Raw genomic sequence first — 25,684 nt, forward strand, 5'->3', positions numbered from 1 at the left:
TGGAATAAAGAAGCAAGTTGGTTTAAGCGTGGGGCAGTTGGTTAGAGGTAATGGAAGTGCAGTAACCAGCGATTTGCACTGGCGTGATCAAACTTCCTGGCTCTAAGTAGGACGCACATTCAGAAAATGGCGGCGTTAGCCTTATCTGAGGGCGGAGATTTCTTCCCTCTGACGTCAAAAGGTCACTTATCGGACACCTCTAGACTCAAGGGTCGATGCATTTAGCCAGTTTCAGACAAATTCCTGAAAACAGTGTAGGCGTCGTGACCCATATGTCAGGTGTTATCTATAGCAAAGATGATGGGAGTATATTGCTTAGGCTGCATGACCTTTGAAGTTGATGATGAACGCATTAATTAAAAAAATGAAGTAAAGGGTTTGTTCAAGTTTTTGCTTGGTTTCATGATCTTGGCACGCCCCACCTCTGTGGGCCCCTTTACCTTGACACTAGTCAGAGGGAAGAGTTATAGGGGTTTCCTTGTGCCTGGTCTTAAAGTCCTGCACTTGGAGCGTGATCCAGTTGCTTTGCTCTCAGGAGCGCGCATTAGGATGAGTGACACCAGGTGCAATAGTCAAATCCGCTTCTTATGTAAACCCTCTTGACAGGGAAATAGTTAACACTATAGTAGCTTTGCAAATTAGTTCATGACTGGATCTTGGGAAGTTCGGACAGATCAGAGTATCCTCGTTATTTTTTTGATAGTACTTTTAACATTCCCCCTCCCCCTTAAATAACAGCTTTACTGAGGTATTTATTTGAGATGTAATTTACATTTAATACATTTTACCCATTTAAAGCGTACAGTTCAGTAGTTTGTAGTAAATTCAGTTATGCAATCACTGCAACAATTCAGTTATTTTTGTCTTAAAAATTTATGTTTAGTTGTAGATGGATACAGTACCTTTGTTTATTTATATGCAGTGCTGAGAATCAAACTCAGTGCCTCACACATGCTAGGCAAGCACTCTACCCCCGAACTACAACCCAAGCCCCCTTTTAAACCGTTTTGACACAGGGTCTCCTTGGAGTTCACGAGGCTGGCCTCAAACTTGAATCCTCCTGCCTTAGCCTCCCAAGTCGCTGGGGTTACAGGCATGTGCCACCACTCCTGACCTTCGGTTGTTTTTAAAGACTAACTTGAGTCTCAGAAATTCATACTCATATTAATTTTCGTTGGCTGTAAATTTGAATGCACAATTTATTAAATGCCATATGTTTACCATGTTTATATGTCTATTATGTGCCCTTGTTAGGGCACTGAGGGGTGGGATCAGTCAACAGTGGCTCCTTTGAGTACCATTTTACAGTACCATTTTTAGTTTTGAGATAATTGAACCAATTATTGAAAAATTTGAGTACTGTGAAATTTTAAGAAATTATACATACAAATACATCGTACACAGTCATAACATATAGTGCAGAGAGCTTGTGTTCCTTTTCCCACTTTTCTCCAGTGGTAATATTTTGCAGAATATAAAAAATATTTTAAGCTGATTTGACATTAATGAAATTCAAGATACAGAACATACAAAGATTCACCCTGTTCCCTTTTTATAGTCACTTCTACTTTTCTGCTGCCTTCAACTCCTGGTAACTAGTTTACCATTTCTCTAATTTTGGTGTATCAAGAATGCCAAATAAAGGGACTAATAAAGCCTTTTGGGATTCTTTTTTCTCTCAGCATAGTTCCCTGGAGTTTCATCCACATGATTGTGTTATTGGTAACTTCCTTTTTCTGGCATCCAAGCTGTAGTTATACTGCAGTTGGTTTAGCTATTGAAGGACCTATGGGCTGTTTCCATTCCTTAACTAGTACAAATAAATCCACTGTAAACCTTCATGTACAGACATTTGTGAATGTAAGTTGGCATTTTTCTGAGATTAAAGTCCCTGGTTGCAATCACTAGATCTTAGTGCCTGCTTAGTTTTCAAAGAAACAGTTAAATTTTTTCAGAGTGGTTGTACCTACCTTCCTTCTTTTATCTTTCCTTTCCTTTTTTCTTTTCCTTTCTGGAATTGAACCCAGGGGTGCCCTACCATTGAGCTATATCCCCACCCCTTTTTATTTTTATTTTGAGACAAAGTCTCCCTAAATTGCTGAGACTGGCCTGAAATTTGCAATCTCTTTGCCTCAGCTTCCCAGGTACCTGGGATTATAGGTGTGTGCCACTCTGGCGCCATTTTCTATTTCTGGCAGGCATGTATGTATAATCCAGTCCATTTTTTCACAACCTTGCCAACATTTGGTGATATTACTATTTTTTATTTTAGCCATTCTAATATATGTGTAGTAATGTCTCATTTTGGTTTTAATTTGTGTTTCCCTGATGGCTAATGATATTGAACATCTTTTCAGGTGTTTATTTGTCCATCTGTATATCCTTGGTTGAAATGACTGTCTTCTTTTATCTTTTGCCCGTTTTGTGATTGGAATTTTTTTTCAATTTTTAAAATGCTTTTATGAGTTGCATTATAGTTGTATGTAATAGTTGGGTTAATTTTGATATAATCATACATGTATAGAATTTAATTTGCTCCATTTCAGTTCCCTCTCTTCCTTCGAGCTCTCCTCCTATTTCCCCACCTTTATTCTACGGTCTTCCTTCTATTTATTCATTTATTTAATTTTAATTGGTGCTTTAAAGATATACATAAAGGTTGAATTCACTGTGGTGTATTTGTACATGCACATAGAGTAATTTTGTCACATTCATTTTGCATTTCCTCCCCTTTCCTGTCCTTCCTCTCCCACTAAATGTCCTTTTTCTACTCCAACTAATATTCCCTCCAGCCTTATGAGATCTGACCACCTCTCCTCCCTTTCTTTTTTCCCTTACTTTGCTCTAGCTTTTGCATATGAGAGAAAACATTTGACCCTTGATTTTTCTGAATCTAGCTTATTTCACTTAGTATGATGTTCTCCAGTTCCTTCTATTTACTGCAAATGCCATAATTTCATTCTCTTTTTATGACTTAGATCTGTAAATAAGATTTTTTTTGTTTTTTGGGTTTTTTAACATAATACCTTTATTCATTTTTATGTGGATCGAACCAAGTGCCTCACGCTTGCCAGGCAAGCACTCTACCACTGAGCCACAACCCCAGCCCAGATTTTTTTTTAACTGTTAAGTTTCGAGAATTCCTTATAGTCTAGATACTAGACTATATAATGGATAAATGGTTTATAGATGATATTTTCTCCTACTCTGTATGTAGCTTGTATTTTCACCTTAACAGGGCATTTTGCAGAGCAGAAGTTCTTGATTATCTTTGTTTTTGTTTGGTTGGTACTGGAGTTTGAATCCAGGGATGCATGTGACCACTACTGAGCTATATCCTCAGTCCCTTTGTGTGTGTGTGTGTGTGTGTGTGTGAGAGTGTGTGTGGTCTTTGGGGTTGAACCCAGCGGTGCTCTACCACTGAGCTACATTCTTAGCCTTTTTTTTTTTTTTTAAATTTTGAGACAGGGTAGCCTTGAACTTTTGATCCTCATGCTTCCCGGGTTACTGAGATCAAGTGTGTGCCACTGTACCTGGTGTCATAAATTTTGCTTCAACTATCAAACAGCTTAGGAAACTCAAGGATAATATAGTTATCCATGTATTTGTTCTTTTCACTGTTCTTTCTCCCTTCATCAGTGTTCCAACGTGGTTCTTTTTTGTGTATGTGCATGTTTGCTTGTGTGTGGTACTGGGAATTGAACTGAGCTGTTCCTTATCACAACCCGTTTTATTTGTTTGTTTGTTTATTTATTTTGAGAAAGGGTCTCACCAAGTTGCCAAGACTGAAGATTCTTTTATGAATTCCTTTCTGTTTAGAGCTCACTTCAGCCATTCATTTAGAGTAAGTCTGTTGATGACAAATTTTAAGTTTTTCTTCATCTAAGAATGTCTTGATTCCTTTTTCATTGATGAAGGATATTTTGATGGGTACATAATTTCAGGTTGACAGTTCTTTTCCTTTGGCCCTTGAAAAATACTGTGTCAAGCTGGGTGTGGTGGTGCTTGCCTGTCATCCCATGACTTAAGGGCCTGAGGCAGGAGGATCACAAGTTCCAGGCTAGCCTAAGCAATTTAACGAGACTGTCTCAAAATAAAAAGGGCTGGGGATATGGCTCAGTAGTAAAGCATCTCTGGGTTCAATCCCTAGTACAAAGAAAAAAAATTACTGTGTTAGTTCCTCTTGGCCTCCATAGTTTCTAATGAGAATTATAGTCATTCAAGGTTTTTACTTTTTATTTTCTGGTATATAATGCATTCTTTTTCTTAATTCCTACAAGATTTTTCTTTGAGTTTTCAAATTTGGTTATATGTGTCTTAGTGTTTTTTTTTGTTTTTTGTTTTTTTGTTTTGTTTTTATTCTTTTTGGAGTCTGCTTCTTAAAACTCTTAAATATGTGCCTTTTGCCAAATTTGGGGAAATTTTAGCCATTATTTCTTTGAATACTTTTTTAGCTTCTCTTCTGAGACTCTGATGATGCAAATATTAGACGTTCTGTTTTAGTCCCACGTTTTCTGAGACCTTGTTCATATTTTTCCACTCTTTTCACTGATCTGTCCTCTCCATTTTGCTGTTTAACCCATCCATCAAGTATTTTTATTTTCGTTAATTCTGTTTTTTTAAGTTGTGAATTTCCATTTTGTTCTTTATGTCCTCTCTCTCTTTGCTGAAACTATTTTCCCTTTGTTTCAAGCATGTACATAGTTGCTCATGGAAGCACTTTGGTAGTGGCTCATTGAAAATCTTTGCCATATGATTCTAACAGCTTAGTCATCTTGGGGTTGGTGTCTGTAGCTGGTCATTTCTTTAAGTTGAGATTGTTCTGGTTCTTTATTTATTTATTTTTTAGTTGTTGATGGACCTTTAATTTTTAATTTATTCATACGCGATGCTGAGGATTGAACCCAGTTCCTTGCACATGCTAGGCAAATGCTCTACAACTGAGCTACAGCTACAGCCTCAACCCCTTGTTCTGGTTCTTGATGTAAGCTTAGATCTTTGATTGCTGCTGGGACATTTAGAGAGTCAAGTTTTGATTCTCAATCTTATTTAAATCTCCCAGCAGAGAACAGAATCCTCTGCTGTGGGGCAGGAGTGGTGCCTCATTTTTGCTTTATAGGAATATCTGTGAGCAGGCACTCCTTGTTACTGCCCTGGATGAAAGTCCCCCACTGATACCCACCTGCCTGGGAGGGCTGGGTGTGGTCTCATTACTCCTGGGCAGGGTTGGAATCCAGGCTTCACTGATAATATTGTGGGTGCAGGGATGGGGATGAAAGTCTCTGGTTTCTACTTGACATCACCTGAGTGGGTGCAGGTGGGGCTCCAGTGTTTTCTCTGGTGTTGGAGCAGTTAAATTTTCCACCTTGCTATCCCTTTCCTGGTACTTTGGCTAGAGAGAACAGGCTTTTGTTGTGGCCGTTTCTTCACCTGTTGGCATTTCTGGATCGCAGTCTTCTCTAGTACTCAGTGTGGGACATGAAATAAAAAGAAAACTGGGAACTCACTGCTCGGTCCTCCTCTAGGGTCCTACAGTCCTTAACCAATCTGTTTCCTTCTGTCCACCTTCTAGAGTCTTGTTTTGTTTTAAATGTAATATCTCACTCATGTCTTTAGCTGTATTTATCAGGAAGCAACTGTCTTGTATATGCTTTAATAAAAGGTTGACAAATTATCTTACTTTACCCAAAGATTTAAAAATTTGTACTCTTTCAGCACCTTTAAAAATTACCTCTATACCTCCCTCCTCACAAATCAACCTTTTCAGACTCCTGCATCCCTTGGCACCACTAATGCTGCAGGACCATAGACCATACCCAGGTACTGAAACTCACTCAGGGGATTGACTTTGGAGGTCTTCCTGTGATAAAGGAATGTGATTTGGTGATCGAGGTAGGCTTCTGTGCTGAACGATGGAGATAGACTATGAATGTTTCAGAAATTAGAGTAATTGGTACACCAGATTAACTGATAGTTAGGTATCTTAGAACTTTTAACTTTTTATATCACTGATTGGGCCTTTTTTTCTTAGAAATTTATAATTCTTTAGTCACAGAAATCTGTTGAAGCTTGCAAAGTGTTTTCATGTTTGTGTTCTAGTTTCACACATATACACACACACAGTATGAGTTATAAGATTAAAGTAATTGCTGTCTCTACTTGATGACTGAAGACACTGAGCATCCAGGCCATGTGGCTCACACACTGAATTGGTGTCACACTTTTGCCATTAAAAAGTAATCCTTACTATCTCCCTATCCCCCCACTTATCTTTAATAAGAGGTGTTACTAGCAGAAGATGTTAAATTCCTTGAGATTCTTGCTCTGTAAGGGAGAATTGATAGTTATACTCTGACTGTACACATAATATTCTTTGTATCTCTGCTCAAACTATAGTAATTGCAAGCATGGAATAACAGCCACAGGTATGAAGCAGACATTTTGTTCTTGAATCATAATAAGAATGAATCTGAAACAAAAAAGAAAATGGAATGTTTTCAAATTTATCTTTAAAATGGTTGCCAGCCAGTACACATAGGTGGTAAGCTTGCATACTTTTTTCCTCTCAAAGACTCAGATGGTAAGACACTGCCCAAGCTGTTTTTGATAGACATTGCTTTTCCAATTATCCCTCTGCCTAGTCAGTGTTATATTGATAGGCATCAACATATTTTTCTTATTCCCCTATTCTGTAGCAGGGACTTAGAGGTGGCCATTCGGTATAGGGGAAATTCTAGACACAGATCTGGAGGGCTTCATACTTCAAACAAAATTACATTTAAGTATATAATTTCTTAAAGATAAGGCATTTAACACTTAAAAACAAAATTTCCTTTAATTTTTACTTTTTTCTTTTTACATCTTATTTTTTCTGAATGTATAGATTTATTCTTAAATCTTGAAATCAAGAGATTATAGCTTGCATCATTTTGTAGACTTTATTGATATTGATAAGTTCTCTTGGATTTTTTTTCTTAGACATTATTCTTTAAAACAAGTTGATTGAGATATAAGCCACGTACCATACAATTTATCCACTTAAATTTTTTTAATTAAAAAATTTGTTTGGTACTGGGGATTGAACCCAGGGGTGCTTAACCACTGAGCCACATCTCCAGCCCTATTTATTTGTTTATTTTACTTAGAGACAGGGTCTTATCAAGTTGCTTAGGGGTTCAGTGATTTGCTGAGACTGACTTTGAACTTGTGATCCTTCTGTCTTAGTCTCCCAAGCTGCTGGGATTACAGGTGTGCACCTTATAATTTGGGTGCCTGGCTACACACACAAATTATAAGGTCGAGGTTGTGGCTCAGTCGAAGAGCGCTTGCCTAGCACTCATGAGGCACTGGGTTCGATCCCTAGCACCACATTAAACAAACAAAGAAACTAAACAAAATAAAGGTATTTTAAAAAATTGTGTGGTTGAATATTTTTTAGAACATTAGATGGTTGTACAACCATGAACACGATTAGTTTTAGAGCTTTTCATCTCCCCTGGAAAGATACTCTCATATCCAAGAAGAGCCTATCCTCATTCTTATCTCTTTCTCCTGCCCATTTAAGCACTTTCTGTCCCTGTGGATTTGCCTCTTATGGACATTTCATATAAATGGAGTAAAAATATATGGTTTTTACTGAGTGTAATCTTTTCAGAGTTCATCCACATTGTACCATGCATAAAACTCGTTTGTTTTTATTACACAATATTACATTTGTGGATATCCCACATTATGCATTCCTCAGTTAATGGATATTCAGATTGTACTTTTGGCTTTTATGAATAGTGTTGCTATTTATAAAATAGTGTACCAGTTTTCTTGTGGGCATGGAATTGATGGGTCATATGGTAATTTTATGTTTACGCATTTGAGGAACTGCCAGACTTTTCCAAAGTGATTGCACCATTTCAAGTTCTGGCCAGAAATGTAGGAGGGTTCCAATTTCTTATCCTTGTCAAAACTTGTTATTTTCTTTTTAATTATATCCAGTCTAGTGAGTGTAAAGTGGTATCTTGTGGTTTTGATTTTCCTTTCTTTAATGATTCATGATGTTAAGCATGAGTATTTTTTCATGTGCTTATTAGTCATTTGTATATCACTGGAGAAATAGCAATTCCAATCCTTTTGCCTCTTTTTTGATTGGGTTATTTTTCTAATATATTCTGTGTATAAGTTCTATATCAGATAAATGATAAATGATTTTCAAATATTTTCTCTTAGTCTGTATTTTCTTTCTTAATGGGTCTTTTGAAATACAAAGATTTATTTTGAAAAAGTCTATTTTTTTCCTTTGTATTTTTGATGTCATGACTAATCTATTACTAGAAGATTTACTAGAAGATATACTCCATCATAACTTGAAAGTTATAAAACTTGCAAGTTTCTTACACTTTTATCTCTTGCACTTAGGACCTAGATCCATTTTTAATTAATTTTGTATGTGATGTGAGTTAGGGGTCATTCCTTTACACTTGGAACTCCAGTGTCCCAGCACCATTTATTAAAAATATTTTTTCCCATTGGATGGACTTGGTACACTTCTTAAATGGAAGTGTTTTTTTAAGCAGGTGCTCTACCACTGAACTACATCTCCCACCCCTGATGTGTTATCCTTAATGTTGAACCTAGTATTACTCAAAGAATGCTAAAATTGTGACTTAAAACCTAAAGTTGATTGGTAGTTTCCTTTCTTCTTGTAGCTAATGTCTTCTTACCACATTATATAAGAGAGAAAGGTGAAAGTCTGTTTATCAGAATTGTCAGTGTAAGTCAGTCTAGTGTCAGCTCTGTGGGTCTGTCTGTGTAGACAACAAGCAGCTGTTCTGGCCATTTCTGGATAGAGATGGGATATTGCGCCATCTGCTGAAGGGCAACTTTCCGATGAGTCATCGAAAGGGAAGTTGAAGATCTGTAGCTGTCTTGTTGACTGTGCTGGGTAGCACCAAACTGTCAGACTCAATGGCTGCAGATAGCTAGCTGTGCATCATGATTTAGTTACATGTTAAAAAGATAGTTTGGGAAGAAGAGATGAAATTCACATTTTATGCTTGTCAATTCAGTGCCTGTTCATTGGACTATTACAGCTGTATTCTAGGGGAAAAAACCTGCCTCAGAGGCAGTTGGATGTCTCTTGCTGCCTAGATAATAAGGATGTTAGAAGAATGAGTGTTTTCTTCTGCATCTGAGTAATTAAAAAATTAGCATCAAAAGCAGCAACAGTGGTATTTTTGCTGCTAAAATTAGTAGTGCTCTTTGCCTTAAATTTATTTGTTTTTGTTTTGTTTTTTTGCGGTGCTGGGGATCGAACCCAGGGCCTTGTGCTTGTAAGGCAAGCACTCTACCAACTGAGCTATCTCCCCAGCCCTGCCTTAAATTTATTAGAGGGAAAAATTAGAGTATAATTGAAGTAAGAAGAACTACTGAATTAACTTAAAACTTCTGACTTCTAAAGTGAAGGAAAATGCAGGAATTAAAAGTTGCATACTGTAGTTACAGCCAGAAATATATTGCTTATCCACCATTAATTCATGAGGAGCAAATTTCATTTGCTTGTTTAGTTTGTTTTTACACAATCTGTTCTGTTTTCACTTTTACTGACCTTTTTTGTATAAATCTTTTAATTTGTTCTAATTAGTTGTATATGACAGCAGAATGCATTTTGTGACACATTGCACACAAATGGAGTACAACCTCATTCCTCTGGCTGTACACGATGCAGAGTGACATCGGTCATGCAGTCATACATGTACATAGGGTAATAATGTCTGTCTCATTCCACCGTCCTTCCCACCCCCACTGACCTTTCTTTTCTCAACACCGGAGCAACCAGAGAAGAACATGTGATATCAATCATCATTGTCTCTATGCATAGTCTGAGCGTATCTGGGCCAGGAGGAAGGCTCTAATAAAGAATACAATTTTGGGGGTAACATTTATTTCCATGCATTTTATAACATGCTTCAGAACTTGAATTACATCAGGTACATGTGAAATGGGGTATGGGGTATATTTGTTATTGTTTTGATGCTGGGGATCAAACCCAGAGCCATGAGTATGCTAAGTGCATGCTGTACCACTGAACTACACCCCAAACCCTGGACATGGTATGTAATTTCAACTTTACTGCTAGGGCATCTGCTTTGGGGCAGATTCTAAGCAAACAAGCAAGCATTGAGGCCAGTAGGACCACCCCCCCCCCCAAACACACACACCCCTGCTTCCCAGCCCTCTTTGGCAGTGTCTTCATGGAACTTTCCTCTTTGTACATTGATGGTTCAGCCTTTTGACCCTGAGGCCAAAGCTCTCCAGATGCCCTTTTGCCTGAACTGGTTGCTTATTGACAGCTAGAACTCAGAGGAAGAGAAGCAGTCTTCATCCTCCTCCTCTTCTGGAAGAGAGTCACTGGCTAAAGGCAGCAATATTTCTAGGAGTGACTGGAAGAGGTTTTTGAGACCCTCTGGGAACAGTGTAACCTCTCTAAACTCTTTCAAGTTCTGGTGGACATTTAACTACTTTTATAAAATGACTATTTTGATAGAGAATTATAAATTAGATCATGCAAATCAGTAGATGAATCTAAATCTCTACTTCCTCTCTGCTCCTTTCTTCCTAATTCAGACCTCCCTTCCCCTTTGACTCAGCTTCTCCCTCTTTCTAGTCCAGCTGATATAAGAGATTGATGAGTCTGGCAGGTCATTGTAGAGCAGAAGAGGATTTTACTGTTAAGAGGGTTGGCTCGGGATCCTGGTTCTACTTCTGGTAGTCCCATGACCCTGGCAAGACAGAAGGGAACAGACACTTGGCCTATCTGTAAGGCAGAACCTTTTAGAGAGAGTGTGCATTTATGCACAGATTACTTAATTGCTGTATGATTTCAGTCTTTGCAGAGCTGTTGTGCTCGTTTGCTTAGACAGGATGCCCCGGTTTTTTGACAGGCTAAGTGCTATCACAGTCTTGTTTTTCCTCATTCTTCTTTCCTAGCACCACAGATCTGGCTTTTCTCTCAGTCTCTTTCCACTTTTTTACTTGTCTTTCTGCCTGCAAGCCCTGAGTCCTTCCACGGGCAGTACCTCTTCTTCCTTCCTTCTGGTTCACATCCTTCCTGTCTGAGACACTTCTACCTGGAAGGAGCCCACCTCTCAGAGGGTTCTCTTGGCATGTTCTGTACCACTCAAGCACTCAAGGCTTTCTTTTCTTTTTTTTTTTTTTTTTTAGTGTTTTTTTGATGTTGATAGGCCTTTATTTTATTCATTTATTTATATGTGGTGCTAAGAGTTGAATCTAGTTCCTCACACATGCTAGGCAAGTGCTCTACCACTAAGTCACAACCACAGCCTCTCAGGGCTTTTTTTTATGGCATTTTTGTATTTATTTCTTGGGAGTACTCAAGTATAAGCACAATATTTTTCTAATTTCTATGAGTTTTCCAGAGTACTGTGAGCATAGCAAGTATTCAATAATGTCTTGATAGATTAAAAAGTGTCTTTCCCATCTGCAATTAATCCTAATACTAAATTAAGGAATCCTTGTTGCCTTTTTTTTTTTTTTTGTAGCAGGGATTGAACCCAGGGACATCTAACCACTGAACCACATCCCCCAAGCCCTTTTTATTTTTTATTTTATCAAGATAAGGCCTCCTGAAGTTGCTGAGACTGACTTTGAACTTGGTGATCCTCTGGCCTCAGCCTCCCAAGCTGCTAGATTTACAGGTGTACACTGCCACACCCTTCTTGCTTTTTTTGCAATTGTTTTATATAATATATAAACATAGAGAAAACTCATGTTTGTCAAACCCCTCAAACTAGTTTTGAACTTTTTAAATGCAGATGATAATGTCTGCAGCTGTGCACCCACCTCCGTTGGCATCCTAGTAGACATTGCAAGCATGTGTGTCAGTTTGACATAGTCTTGCTCTGTCTAGCTCTCTGGTAGACTCAGGCATTGATTAGGCAGAGTGCTATTGCAAATGCATTTACAGATCAGGATCTTTCTCCAAAGTAGGGTAGGGGTTTTTGTTTGTTTGCTTTTGTAGCCTTATCTTTTACGATGCTGTTTTAAAACTTTCCTTTCTTGCTTTTTTCCTACAGGTAATTGGGAAAGATTTCAGGACAAAAATGTTTCATTTAAGGACTTGTGCTGCTAAGTTGAGGCCATTGACGGCTTCTCAGACTGTTAAGACATTTTCACAAAACAAACCAGCAGCAATTAGGACGTTTCAACACATTCGGTGCTATTCTGCACCTGTCGCTGCTGAACCCTTTCTGAGTGGGACTAGTTCGAACTATGTGGAGGAGATGTACTGTGCTTGGCTGGAGAATCCCAAAAGTGTACATAAGGTAAGGTTTACAGGGTGGTCTTCCATATTGGTATGTTGTTGTGGTGCTGACTGGATGCCCAGGTAAGTGTGTGCATCCTGAGCAGTCTTCAGGCAGACAGGCAGGTACTGGAGCCTGGTACTGACCACCACACCATCCGCATTAAACCAGTGTGGCCTCAACAGAATCAGTTCCCTTGCTTGATGTACAGTACTAAACAAAAGGATCAATCCAGCTAGCACATGAAGAAGCACACGTATGGCCCTGTGAGGGTAAAAGGATGCATATGTGTAGTCCTGCCAGGATGTGAAGAAGCACACATATGGCCCTACAAGGACAAGAGGAAGCATGCCTGAAGCCCTGTGAGGACATGAGGAATTACGTACAGACAGGAATTCTATAAAGACTCGAAGCGTGCATGTGACCTTGCAGGATCTCCCCAATGGCTACTTCAGGATGAAGCCTCTGAGGAAAGAAAGTACATGGGAAAGAATGGGACCTCAGGAAGCTCCTCCATCATAACTGAAGAAGACACTTATGTACGACATGCCTTTAAGTCGCTTTTTGCAATTTCTGTATAAATGACCTTTTAGATCATTGTGTTCCTGTTTCTTTCTAATTTCTATGTTACTTATTTGGGCACTTCCTTCTTAGATCCCTTTCTTTACATGATTACAGATAAAAATCACACCTGAAACAGTTTGTTTATTCAGTTTGTGGCCAGTGAATATTTATAGGTGGCAGTAGCCATCTCTTTGTTTTTGAATAAAACTGCCAACTTGATGGAAGGGTTACAGTGCAGTGTGAATGGAGGTTAGATTCCATAGTTCCTCACCTGTGTCTCATCTGTCTGGTCTGTGGAAGAGTAGAGGAAACGAGGGTTAGGGTGTTCAGCATCTGCATGGAGGGCATGGTCAGCCAGTATTGTTTCACATTGTGAATTGGGCCTTTATCTCACTCTGGAGTCTTGAGGTTATCTTACCAATAGTAAGTGCCCATTGGCATTTGCATATGTTTCACCTTCAGGAGTTAGTGACTTTGAAGAATGAACTGGAAATAGCTGGAGCCACCAGGCCCTGTTTGGCAGCAGGACCGCTTGCTCAGCCCTTTCCCCAGAAAGAAGTGCCCTGTGAAAGTGCCTCTGCTTTAGTTATGTTGAACCCTGGAGGTTCCTGATGATAGCAGGTACAGATTATATTTGGCATAACATAGCCCAGATATTTCAGTCAAAGACTATCATCTTGTGCCAGTCTTTTCTCATACATAACCTTTGCCTTTTCTTAAACAACCTTTTTGTGACCAACCAACTCATTATAAGTTTTGTTCGAATTTAGAGACAGCAGCTCCTGAATAACAGCACCTTGAATGTGGGAGGTAAGGAGCACCTGGCTATGGGCTCCTGATGCCCATTCCTGAATGGCCTCTGGGTGGGAGGACATGCAGTAGCAGTGGCCATAGTGTTCCCCACATGGAACTGATGCTAGTGTAGCTTTTGAACAGGGTTTTTGTGGGGGCATGGTGACTCTGTGTTCCTTGGACGTGTAAGTAACTCTCATTCTCCTTGAAAATTCTTTTTATCACATGGTATTAGAGAAAGCAGAATGTGATGGTTGGAGAGTAAGGGAACCTGCTGTGTCCCTGAGGTAGGGTAAGAGTACCCAGTTTCCACTAACTTGAGCCAAGGGGCCCCCACAGATATAGCTGCTCGGGAAAGGATCACATTCAGGAGAGGTCCACTGTAGGGGTGGTGTGTATAAAGGACTTTGTTCTTTAATCAGAGGTGTGTGCGCACAGGTTGAAGGTCCTTCGCAGATTTTATGACTATGTCTATTACCAGGAGTCTCTGAGGAACTCTTTCAGAATCAGGTGTGTGCTCTGCGCTTCTTAGCCTGGGAGTGGAAGGAGGGCTGATTCAGGGGATCCACCCTCCAGAGATACTGGTTGTGATATGGTGGGATTTCATTTCTCCTCTACTTTGCAAGACAGCAAGGTGGATCCTCTTCAAGTTGAATTAAACCCATATATGGTATGTGCGTATTTTTCAAGCGAGATGGTCCATAATTTCTGTCATATTTTGAAAAGCATCTGTGACCCATAGAAGGTTAAGATTCACAGCCTAGAAATGCTTCAGTTTATCAAGAGTGCTTAATTTGTGTCATTTTATTTTTTTTATTTTTTTATTTTTTGTGGTACTGGGAATCGAACTCAGGGCCTTGTGTTTGCGAGGCAAGCACTCTACCAGCTGAGCTATCTCCCCAGCCCAATTTGTGCCATTTTAGAACATGTAGCTTAGGTAAAGATAATAAAATTAGAAGCGCTATAAGATTTAAATCATCTGTCCCACCTCCACTTCAGAAAAGTCCAGAGGCCAGATTCCATATACATTTTCAGAGAGCTCATGCTGGGATTGAACATTTCACATCCAGTAAAAGCAGAGCAATTTCAGTGGCTCCTCCTTCTGCCCTGCATGCTTTCTTATTACTAATTTTTGAGCTTCATATCACAATGTCTATCATAGGTAATAGAGAGGAGTACAAAGAGAAGCTCCTGAGGAGACCCATCTTCCAACTTTAGTAGCTGCACTCTGTGCTGGTCTGTTAAAACCTAGTCCCTGACCCACTTTCTTTTTGTTGTTTGGTTTGTTTTGGGTGGGGGTCCCACTAGAGTTTTTGTTTGTTTTGTAATAGTGGGGATTGAATCCTGGGTTGGGGCACTTTGCTACTGAACTACATCCCCAGCCCCCTTTTTTTGTTTTGTTTTGTTTTGTTTTGTTTTGTTTTGAGACTGGGTCTCACTAGTTGCTGAGGCTGGCCTCGAACTTGGAATCCTCCTGCCTCAGCTTCCTGAGTAGCTGGGATTATAGGGTGTGTCACTGTGTCTGGCCCACTGGAGCATGTTAAGGCCAATCCCAGACCTGTGTCATTTTTGGCATGAATATATCACTTTAACTGACTGACAGTGAGGTATTTTCATAACCATACCAAATAAAGTTAATAGGATAATTCTCAAATTGAATTTCATCTTTGGTCTGTATTTAAATTATTGTAGTCTTAAAACTGCCCCTACCCCTTGTTTGTTTTTTTTTTTTTTTTTTTTTTTTTTTTTGGTACCAGAGATTGGATCTAGGAATGCTTAACCACTGGCTACATCCCCACCCATTTTTTTTTTTATTTTTTTATTTTAAGGTAGGTTCTCACTAAATTGCCTAGGGTCTCCCTAAATTGCCAAGACTGGCTTTGAATAGGTGATCCTCTCTCCTCAGCCTCTTGAGTCGTTGGGATTACAGATGTATGCCACCATACCTGACTGAAAGCTGCCATTTTCCATTTGGTTTTATACTTTATAGTTGGTTGTTATATCCTTATTTTCTTATATATATGCATATATGTATACATTTTGTTTTAAAATGGAGTCTCACCTATGTTCCCCAGGCTGGCCTCTAACTCTTAGGCTCAAGTCATCCTCCTAGCTCAGCCACTTGAAAAGCTGACAACAGGCATGTATCACCACTCCTGACTTCTATCCCTACCCCCATTTTTATTATTTATTTAATTTTAAATTAAAAAATATTTGGTGCTTAGGATCAAACCTAGGACCTCATACATGCTGGAGAAGTGCTCTACCACTGAACTACTCCCCTAACCCATTCTTATTTTTAAAGAAAACTTATTTTAAAAATATTTAGGGATGGAGATGTAGTTTAGTGGTAGATGTTTACTTAGCATCCTTGAGGCCCTGGGTTTGATCTCCAGACTGCTAAAAGAAATAGGAAGGAAGAAATAAAAAAAGAAAATGTTTACTTGCAAGAATTTTATTTGTGGTAAAGTATTAGAGCAAAACAAAGCTGCACATTCCTTCTTCCTCCTGTTCTGCTCTCTAGACAGTGTGTGCGGTTATCTGACTGAGTCTTCCTCTACACTTGACCCACCATCCTGCCCCTCCTTTTGATTCTGAATTTGGTCCTCTCCAAGACTGTTTTCTCTGTTCTAGGCTGGCATCTACACTTCTTACTGACCCCTCTCTTAAGAACCTTTGGGGGTGACCTGTGCTGTCAGCAGATCAGGTTCTCCTTTTTGAGGGTCTCAGCATATTGAGGACACATAGAATGATGACATTTTGTGTTCATATCTTAAAAACAGTTGAAACTGCCAGGCATTGTGGTACATGCCTATAATCCCAGCTACCTCAGGAGGCTAAGGCAGGAGGATCATAAGTTTGAGGTCAGTCTTGGCAACTTAATGATACCCTATCTGAAAATAAAAAATGGAAAGTGTTCAGGGATAGCTCAGTGGTAGAACATTTGTATTTGTGAGCCCCTGAGTTTGATTCCCAGACTGCAAACCGCTCCCCCCCCCAAAAAAAAGTCAAAATGAAACAGTTAATGTTTAAAATAAACAGTTCAGATACCTTAAATTCCCATTGGTCTGGATATTGGTCTCATTTTGTTTGGTAGAGACAGGGGCCTACTCCCAGGTTTTTTATGGTATCTAGTTATTCCCAGTGCATTGGTCAACAGGTTCTGAACTTTCTAAGGAGGATTGAGGTTTGGTCCTGAGAGAGTGGAAGGAGCTAGGGCAGTTGTCCTCTCTGCTATACTCCAGCACCTGCCTTGAGAATTTCAGCCACTGGCTCCACTTTCCTTCTGTGCCTGATTGTTTGGCTCTCCCATAGCTTTTCCTGAACTGCAAAACTCTTTCCCTGTTCTGTGTCTTCTTGTTGGGAACCATTGCCCACTTCTTAAGGCCTGCCTTCTGGTTCTTGTTAATTGATGCCCATTTTTTGTTGGCTTTTTCTTGTGCCTTTTGCTTGTCCTCTCTTAAAGTGTGGTAAGAACTCTGGTTCGTATGTGGTTGCTGCATGGATGAGGGGCTGTGTGTGTATTCAGGTCATAGCGGCAGGCAGGGCTGTCAGTCTCACGTCAGCTCTTCCTCCTATGCTCATGAAACATAATCCTATATTCTGTGAATGAATCAACTGAAACACACACACACACACACACACACACCCCACTGTCCCCATCATGGAGTGATATGGGTCTTTTCACTCTGTAGTAGTAAAACTGACTTGGCTACACTTAAAATAGGAGCCTGGTATACCCTTTTCTGTGCTGATCTGGGGCTTCTCCCATGGCAGGGTCCTTGCTCCAAGTTACCCTCACAATGACTTTGCCCCTGGTGCACAGTGGTGACTTTGATTTGCTCAACATGACAAGGAGCAGCTGTGTTGAGAAATCTGTGGAACACTTTGGTGCTACTTCAGTGATTTATTTTTGGTAGAAATTCAGAAGGCATTTTTGTTACAGACAGTGTAGTGCTTGGAATACATTTTGGAAAGTTTTTTTTTTTTTTTTTTTTTTTTTTCTTTTGGTGATGTTAGGGATTAAATGCATGAGCACCTGCTCTAACACTGAGCTACATCCCCAGTTCAATTTTGTATATTTTAATCTTTTTAATAGCTGATTTATTTATTTATTTACTTATTTATTTATTTATTTATTTATTTATTTATTTATTTATGTGGTGCTGGGGATTGAACCCAGGGCCTTGTGCTTGCAAGGCAAGCACTCTACCAACTGAGCTATATCCCCAGCCCTATAGCTGATTTATTTTTTTTAAAAATAAAATCCATGGTCAACTTAAATGGAATTTAAATATTTAAGAATTTGAAGTTGCTTTTTTTAAAAAATATTTTTTTAGTTGTAGATGGGTACAATATCTTTATTTTGTTTTTATGTGGTGCTGAGGATCCAACCCAGTGCCTAACATGTTCTAGTCAGGTGCTCTGCCACTGAGCTATACTTCTAGTCTCTGGAGTTGCTTCTTGATGATATTCATTTTCCTGTGTCAGGAGCAGGCTCAGCAATTGTGACTTTTTGTGTTGAACCAACTAAACCAGCCCCAACTTTAGCACAATATTTTACTCTTGATGGGTTTACATTTATGGTTCAAATTAGTGAGATAAATTAAACACTTCGAAAGCAACAGCATGAAGCAGTACATCTACCTTTCTAGTATAGCACTTTGCAGCATTTGACATTTTTGTTTGAGGCCTGCGTTGAGTGGTGACTGTGCACCATTGATGTGCAGTGTGGGAGGGAAAGCAGCTCTGCCTCTGCTCAGGATGGCAGTGAGGAGAGGTTTCTAAAAGAGCCTGCCATGGGGCACAGGGGCAAATGCCTGTAATCCCTGTGACTAGGGAGGCTGAGTCAGGGGGACTACAAGTTCAAGGCCAGCTTGGGCAACTTTGTAACACCACTGCCTCAAAACATAAAGAGGGTTGAGGATGAAGCTCAAGTGGTAGAGCATCTCTCGGTTTAATCCCCAACACCTCAAACAAAACAAAACAAAAAGCCAGTGCCAGTGCTTTAGAAGAATGAAGTCATCACGTTGTAAAGACACCTTGTTTAGCTTCTAGATTCCCTGTTCTCTGCCTCCCTTCTCCACCCTAGGCTGTCTTGAGGGAGATCTTAGGGCCCTTGGAACTCTTGACTAGTGCTGTGCATCTATGCTTTGGCTGTGAGGTGAGATGTTGTGATTGGAAGACCGTGGCATTGTACTTGAAACTCTGAAGCAGCTGCTTTGTGGAGCTGGACTAAGGCTTCCCTTCAAAGGGCTGCTGAATCATTGTAGTGGAGGATAAGAGAAGGTTGATACTTGCTCAGGTGATCCCCAGTCAGATGACCCCAGGTGACTACTGTGGTTCTGCTTGGCTTCCCTGGAGTGTTACCACTCTGAGAATTGGCGAAATGTGCAGATCCGGGCAGAGGTAAGTGCTCTCCTTTCCTGAGGAATGTAACAAGGCTGCTTAAGAGAGTGGTCACGGGGTATCTTGGATGTTTTGTTTTCATACAGGAAAAGCTTGGTTCCTGAGAGTGTTGGTGAAACAATCCACCCCCAAACTTAAAATGGCACCAGTGTGGTGTCTCTATTTCTTTGATTCCTCCTATTGACTCCCAGGGCACCCCTGTACAACTGAGACTTAGCTGGGCAGGGGCTGTGAAGGTCTTTGTTGTGTCTGGCAGTTGGTGCTGGCTGCATAGTTGGCCCTGCCATCCTCTGGGAGATCAGAACTACCCTTGTGCATAATCTCAGGTTAGCTCTAGGAATAAGAAGTGACTGCAGGGCCTCTGAAACCTAGGCCCAGATTGCATGTTGCTGCCTGTTCCATTGGTCAGAGCAGGTTACAAGCTGCCTCCAGACTTTACCCCTGATGGAGAGGCAGGGCATCTGTATGGAGTGGGAGACAGTGTAGAACTGGATGGCACCCCCAACCTCTTCACAGGGATCTGATAGTATGACCACCTTTAGTTTACTGCAGCAGTCCTGATACTAGTGAATTCCATACAGAGGTAAGGCAGGTTTTCTATGCTAATCTTGGGTATTTATGGTTGCAATTTGTATACTCATTCAAAGAGAAGATAGTAGAAATTGTTTAGAAATATCCTCTCACTAATATTGTACTGTGCTTTATAAATGACAGCATTATTGATAAGGGAGCATGCTTTCATTTGGTTTCTTTAATTTAGAAATACCTAAATAACCCCCCAGTTTTAACTGGCTCAGTGTAAATGGGTTCACAGTGACAAAGCAGTGCTTGTGAAGCAAAACCTCAGCTTCATTGGAATGGTACTGGGCAGTGGTCTGACCCAGACCATGAAAAAGCAGGTCTATCTGGGAAGAGTCTGGATAAGGCCTGTGTGGATAGATCCAAAGTCTAGCTCTCCCATCCTAAGCTCTGTCTTTGGAGACTTGTGTTTACCCCTCTAGCAGGAGTTAGTCACTGCAGGCTTTGGAGGCAGGCAGTCCAACCACAGGCCTTCCATGTGGGAGATGATGGAGAAAGCCAGGGCAATCACAGATTCAGACTTGAAATTTATCTCGGGCATTTTTAGGAAGGACTTGGGGCTCACAAGTCAGAACAGGTTTATGGGCAGAATTGGAAGCGGGAGAGAGAGGGTGACCATACTGCTGGCACTGTGTGTGTGCAGGAAAGGAATTGGAAAGCCGTGTGCTGGTTGACTCCCTGCCTTTCAGAGCAGTGCCAGCCTCCCTCCCTCCAGGCAGGGTGGTTCCAAGGTATCAGACTGCTCAGGAAACAACTGCCTTTTCATTAGTTTTGCTGGATCAGAAAGCCTAAAGGAGGACTGTGCTATTTGTTGTTCTTGGTCATTGTCCTGTAGTTCACATTTATAGCAATCATAAAGCATTGTCGGTATCAAAATTTAATAGGTGAGGTAACTTGTGATAGTTCATCATCAGTTTAACAGCTGCTTATGATGGCCTTTGAGCCTGGGGTGTGGCTCCGTGAACTGAGGAGACCAGAACCTTCCCCACCCTGTTCCCTTAGATGATTGTCACATGTCCTTGTTGAGTCCTGGACTAGTTCCAGCTAGAGACAAGGTGGCATTAGCACAATGACCAAGAGTGGCCACATGGGAAGGAGAGGCAGGACAGCTGCAGGATTGGGTCTTTTGAACAAGAAGAGGTGGCCAGTTGATGAGGACCACCATAATCAGAGTCTGGGACCTAGAGTAAACTTTAGTGACACATGACTAAGTTCTGTCACCTCTTCATGTTCACCATCCACTTCTTAAACAGATGTAAGTATAGACTCAGGTGCTTTTTATTTTTTCTTTTTATTTATTTTTTAGTTGTAGAGGGACACAATACCTTTATTTATTTATTTATTTATTTTTGTGGTGCTGAGAATTGAACCCAGTGCCTCACAAGCACTCAACCATTGAGCTACAACCCCAGTCCCCTTTTTATTTTTTAAAATGCTATTTATTTATTTATTTATTTTTGGGTACTAGGGATTGAACCCAGGAATGCTTAACCACTGAGCCACACCCCCAGCCCTTTTTGTCTTTTATTTTGAGACAGGTTCTCACTAAGTTGTTTAAGGCCTTGCTAAATTGCTGAGGTTGACCTTGAACTTGACTCTTGCCTCAACCTGCTGAGTCACTGGGAGTACAGTCACATAACACCACCTGGTGCCAGGTGTTTTTTAAATTTGAGAAGCTGAAAAGATAGATACAGTCTTATTAAACAGCTATGCTCCTTGCTCTTATAGAATAGGAAAAAGGTCAGAGAACTGAAGTGACATCCTGATCTTCATACAACCTGAGGGGAGCAGACCTGGGACCTGCCTGTGACACCTAGTAGAACAATCATCAGGAACTGGAAAGGATCATCCCACAAGGTCTGTGTCAGAGACAGTTGTGGAAAGTTGTCAGATGCTCTGTTGGCTGCCCCTCAGTAGAAAGCCATGAGTGTTGTCTGTTGGAGACTTAACAACTGAAGACTTAAGGGGAGCTTGGCCCTTGAGACTCCCAAATCTTCAGACTTAGACATGCCTTCCTTGAGCTGTGGATTATAGAAACACACAAGTGCCCCTTAGAAGCCTGATGCCTGCTGAGGTCAGTGTCGAGGTGAGAGGGGAATCCCCTGGAATCAGATGTCAGTGGCCCCATTCCTAAGACACATCCTTGCCAGGCTTTTCCTCCAGGAGGAGGTTGGGTCTCATCTAATTTAATTTGGCAAAGATCAGTTGAGCACCTCTTTCATGCAAAGCACCAACATGGCTTCAGTCTTAGAAGAGCATTCTCTATTTGGGAGAAACAGCCCTACCACTGAAAAGAAAGTCAAGGTTAGGGTTTGTGGGAAGCATGGGCAGTAAAAACTTTTGGCAGGAAATGGTTAAAAGCTTCCTGTATTACAGTTAAGTGCTTTTAGTTATTTTCAATTAAGTAGGAGTTCTGATTTCATTTCCATCAGTGTTAAAAGTATTTATGTTTGAAATCTGTTGTTTTGATTGAAGTCATCTGGCAGTAAGATGATGACCTTAAGTCCACTGTGGGAAGTTGGCAGGGGACAACTCCCTATCCGTGAGCCTCCCTCCTCCTGATGCCATTGGGTAATAAAGGTTAACCACTTTTCTGTTTCTGGTCCCCAGGGGGTGGTTAACCAAGTTCTTCCCTGATCCCAGGCTACCTTCCCAATTTGATTCTTACCCATCCTACACATTCTGCTGTAACCACACTATGGTCACTCATCCTGGTGACAGGATGGGCTGGGTGCTCTTCTGTCCTTTACTCCTCTCACTCCTGTCCCACCTGCTCTTGAGATCTCAGGCCGTAGGCCACCTCTTCTGAGTGCCCTTGCCTTCCTTAGCACATGTGTCCATTCTGTGAATTTATTTGTTTTGTTTGTCTTACCCCCCTGGAGAGTAAGAAGCTTATTTTAGTTGCCTTCCTGGTCCCAACCCTTATAAAATGCTATGTATATTTAACCTTTAATAAATTTTTGTTGAATTTAGGCAGATCTGGCTTTTGAGAAATAATGACCTTTATTTTTTCACATGATATATCCTGCTTTCTTGATACTCTTTTAGGAAAAATATTTTATGTTTGGTAAGAACTTCACTGGATTCCCAAAACCCCTTAGCAGGTACAGAAATTGGTGCTCAGGACCCCTCTCTTCCAGGCCCTCCTTCTCTGGCAGCTATCCCTTCAGGGTCATTTGCATCCTTGTTCACCTACTGTAACATTTTAACCTTTTTCCTCTTATCAAGGATTTTATCCTCTGGTGGGCAGAGAATTGAGTGTGTATGCTTGACCTTTTTGCATTCAAGTCTAGGTAAGGAGACAGAGGTTTTCCTCATTAGTTGTGTAACAGAAGCCAATTAAGATGTTGGAGAGGCTAATGACCTTAGTGATGGGTGTGGTGGAACTGGGAACATAGTGTGGGTCACTGTAACTCAGAAATCCTCGCCACCAACCTACTTCCCCCAGAAGTCAAGAGTCCAACTGTGTCTCTGTGCTTCACCAGTGAAAAACTATTCCTATTCCTTAAGATTTTCTAAGGAAACTTTTGTCTCTTGTACTGTTTAGTTTGTTTTTGGTGGTGCTAGGGACGGAATCCAAGTCCTTTCTAGGCAAGTGCTCTACTATTTACTGTATCACAGCCCGTTTAGATTTTATCTTGATACAGGATTTGGCTAGGTTACTCAGGCTGGTCTTGAATTTGGAATTCTCCTGCCTCAACCTCCAGAGTAGTTCGAATTACAGGTGTGTGCCACCATGCCAGGCCCTTTCTATGTTGTTAAATCATCTGTTTCCCCCATGAGCCAGTTCCTGCCCTTTTTCATTCTGCCTTGCCCCTGGAAATATTTCTGTTTCTTTTCTTTTCTTTTTTTTTTTTGGTGGTACTGAGAATCAAACCCAGGACCTCACACATTATATGCAAACAACATTCCCCAGCCCTGGAAACATATCTGGAAGTAGAAGTTGCTGCCCCTGTCCATATTGACCATGGATTCTGGGAGACTCAATAGCAGGGAAGAGTTAGGAGTAAATTTTACTTGGAGAAACAGAAAACTCAGGTTGGCAGCTTAGACAAGCTTATTTCCGCACCCACCAAGAGATTGGGGTTGCTCAGATTCTCAGTCATGCTGCCAGTGCCAGGTGCTACCTTCCTTAATGAGTGGACTGTTGTCTCCCAGGTGTCATCTCACACTTAGCAGGAGCCAGGGAGTTCAGGCACTGGCATTCTTTTTTGAAGCTTTTCTTTCACTTGCTGGGGATTCCCCTTGTGCTGGTTGGTCACTGACTTGTCTTAGCCTAGACACAATTTATCCCCCAGGGTGGGAATGGATGCTTAGTTCTGGTAGTAGGGGAAAGACCAGTGGGGAGTACACAAAATCTCAGCCTGAGATAAGTATAGGAGGAGACAAATAAGCACTGGGATTACAACAGGGGAAACTCTTTCTTAGTGACAAAGCCAAATGGTAACAGTGACAGGGGCTAACCATTTTGGGGTAGGGCAGACAGGCCAAGGGATGAGAAGGGGAAGAAAGGCAGCTGTCAGGCCTTAAGAGGAGGAAGGGGGGGCAGAAGGGAAGAACAGAAGCAGGTGGTCAGGGAGGGCTATTTAGGGTCCAAAGAACTATAAAACCGGAGGGTCAAATGGTGGAAGGCAGACAACTCCCAAGTAGATAGGGCTGCAGGTTGAGAAGCTGGGAGTAGAGATGTTTCCTGGGGAATGGGCCCCAGGAGAGATGCAGGATTGCAGTAAAACAGGAGGAGGGAGAAATTAGGATGGGTTATTGCCCCTTGGCCCTGCCTAGAAAGAAATGGGTTCAGTTCTAGTGGGAAGGCTCAGCCATAGGTGGGGTGGGGCAACTGTTTTTGGCTTCCTGTTATCCATGCTATTGGGAGAAGTTTGCATGCCAAAAAATGATCACTTTTATAGCCCTTTTTTAAAAAAATCATCTTTTGTTTTGAGGTCTTTCATGCATTTAAATTTAATCCACTTCAAGTGTGCAGTATGATGAGTTTTGCCAAATGTGAACAGTTTGCTGGATACAGAACTTTCTATCACCTGTCAGAAAACCTTTTAGTGTGACACCAGATCAGGAGCCACCCAGTCAGCGTGGGCCCTTTTCTGTGCCCTGGGCTGACTCTGGGGTATGTGGGCTAGGGTTAGAGAAGGGGAACACCATGGAGCTGCATTCCCTGCATGTTCCTTCATAGGAAGCTCTTGGTACTGGTACGAACCAGTTTTTTCTGACTGCCTTCAGCACTAGCAGAATTTCCATCTGTGCTGTTGTCCTCAGCCAATTGAAAATCACCTGGAGTTTTATTCCAAGCACAAAAGAAGGTCAGAGAGAGGAGGCCCGATGATCATGATCGCTGCCCACCCTCTCTTCAGGACCTGGACTGAAGAATCTTGCAGCTTTTATACTCTCAGGGCTGGTGGGCTGCCCTTTGCCTTGACCTCAGGCCTGGGCTTCAGTGGGTGCAAATTCCTTTCATTGTCAAGTCCTGAAGTTTACCAGTGTTTTTCCAGCTTGTTTGGGGGGTAGGATAAGAGGTCTGTGGCACCTTTACTTGAGAGACCAGAGTTCTTTATCTAGGAATTGTTCTGCCATTACAACTTAGCCTTGTTAACACTGTCTGGCAATTGCTGCCTGAGTTGAACCTTCTATCCCACGAGAAGTTGGAAATCAGTTAGAAAAGTCTGCCCACAGAGACCATCAGTGCAATTGTCTGATTATTTTATCATTTTTGTTATTCAAAGCGAATTTTATCAGAGAGTGAAAGTTGTGATTTTTTCCCCCCCATGATTTTTTTTGGCTCTAGATCTGTAAGTGCCATTGCTCCCCAGGGTAAGAAATCAATCACTATGGCCCAGAGGAACCCCCCCCCCCGCCCAGTCCAAGGTTTTTATTCTTGGGTGACTTTGTCCTGTGTTTCTGGACACTTTTTAGTGTGTTCATGGTGTTTGAAGAAAGATGAAGCTGAGCACAGTGGCTCACACCTATAATCCCAGCAATTCTGGATGTCGAGACAGGAGGAATGCAAGTTCAAG

The 25,684-nt window shown here is 41.0% G+C and overlaps 1 protein-coding gene and 1 non-coding gene across 6 annotated transcripts in view; one reads left to right on the forward strand and one right to left on the reverse strand.

Moving 5' to 3' along the window:
* The window catches only part of Ogdh (oxoglutarate dehydrogenase), a 78,775-nt gene that overhangs the window by 837 nt on the left and 52,254 nt on the right, over nt 1-25,684 (forward strand). For all 5 annotated transcript variants that reach the window (XM_047561675.1, XM_047561678.1, XM_047561679.1 and 2 more), the window contains exon 2: nt 12,087-12,335. In XM_047561675.1, coding sequence (XP_047417631.1) covers nt 12,114-12,335 — 222 coding nt within the window. In that variant the 5' untranslated portion in view covers nt 12,087-12,113. The remainder of the gene's footprint in view (nt 1-12,086; nt 12,336-25,684) is intronic.
* Nucleotides 9,287-9,360, reverse strand: Trnav-uac (transfer RNA valine (anticodon UAC)). The gene has a single exon. It is a non-coding gene; the product is annotated as a tRNA-Val (tRNA).

The sequence above is a fragment of the Sciurus carolinensis genome, chromosome 8 (genome assembly GCF_902686445.1).
Source record: "Sciurus carolinensis chromosome 8, mSciCar1.2, whole genome shotgun sequence".
Taxonomy (NCBI): Eukaryota; Metazoa; Chordata; class Mammalia; order Rodentia; family Sciuridae; genus Sciurus; species Sciurus carolinensis.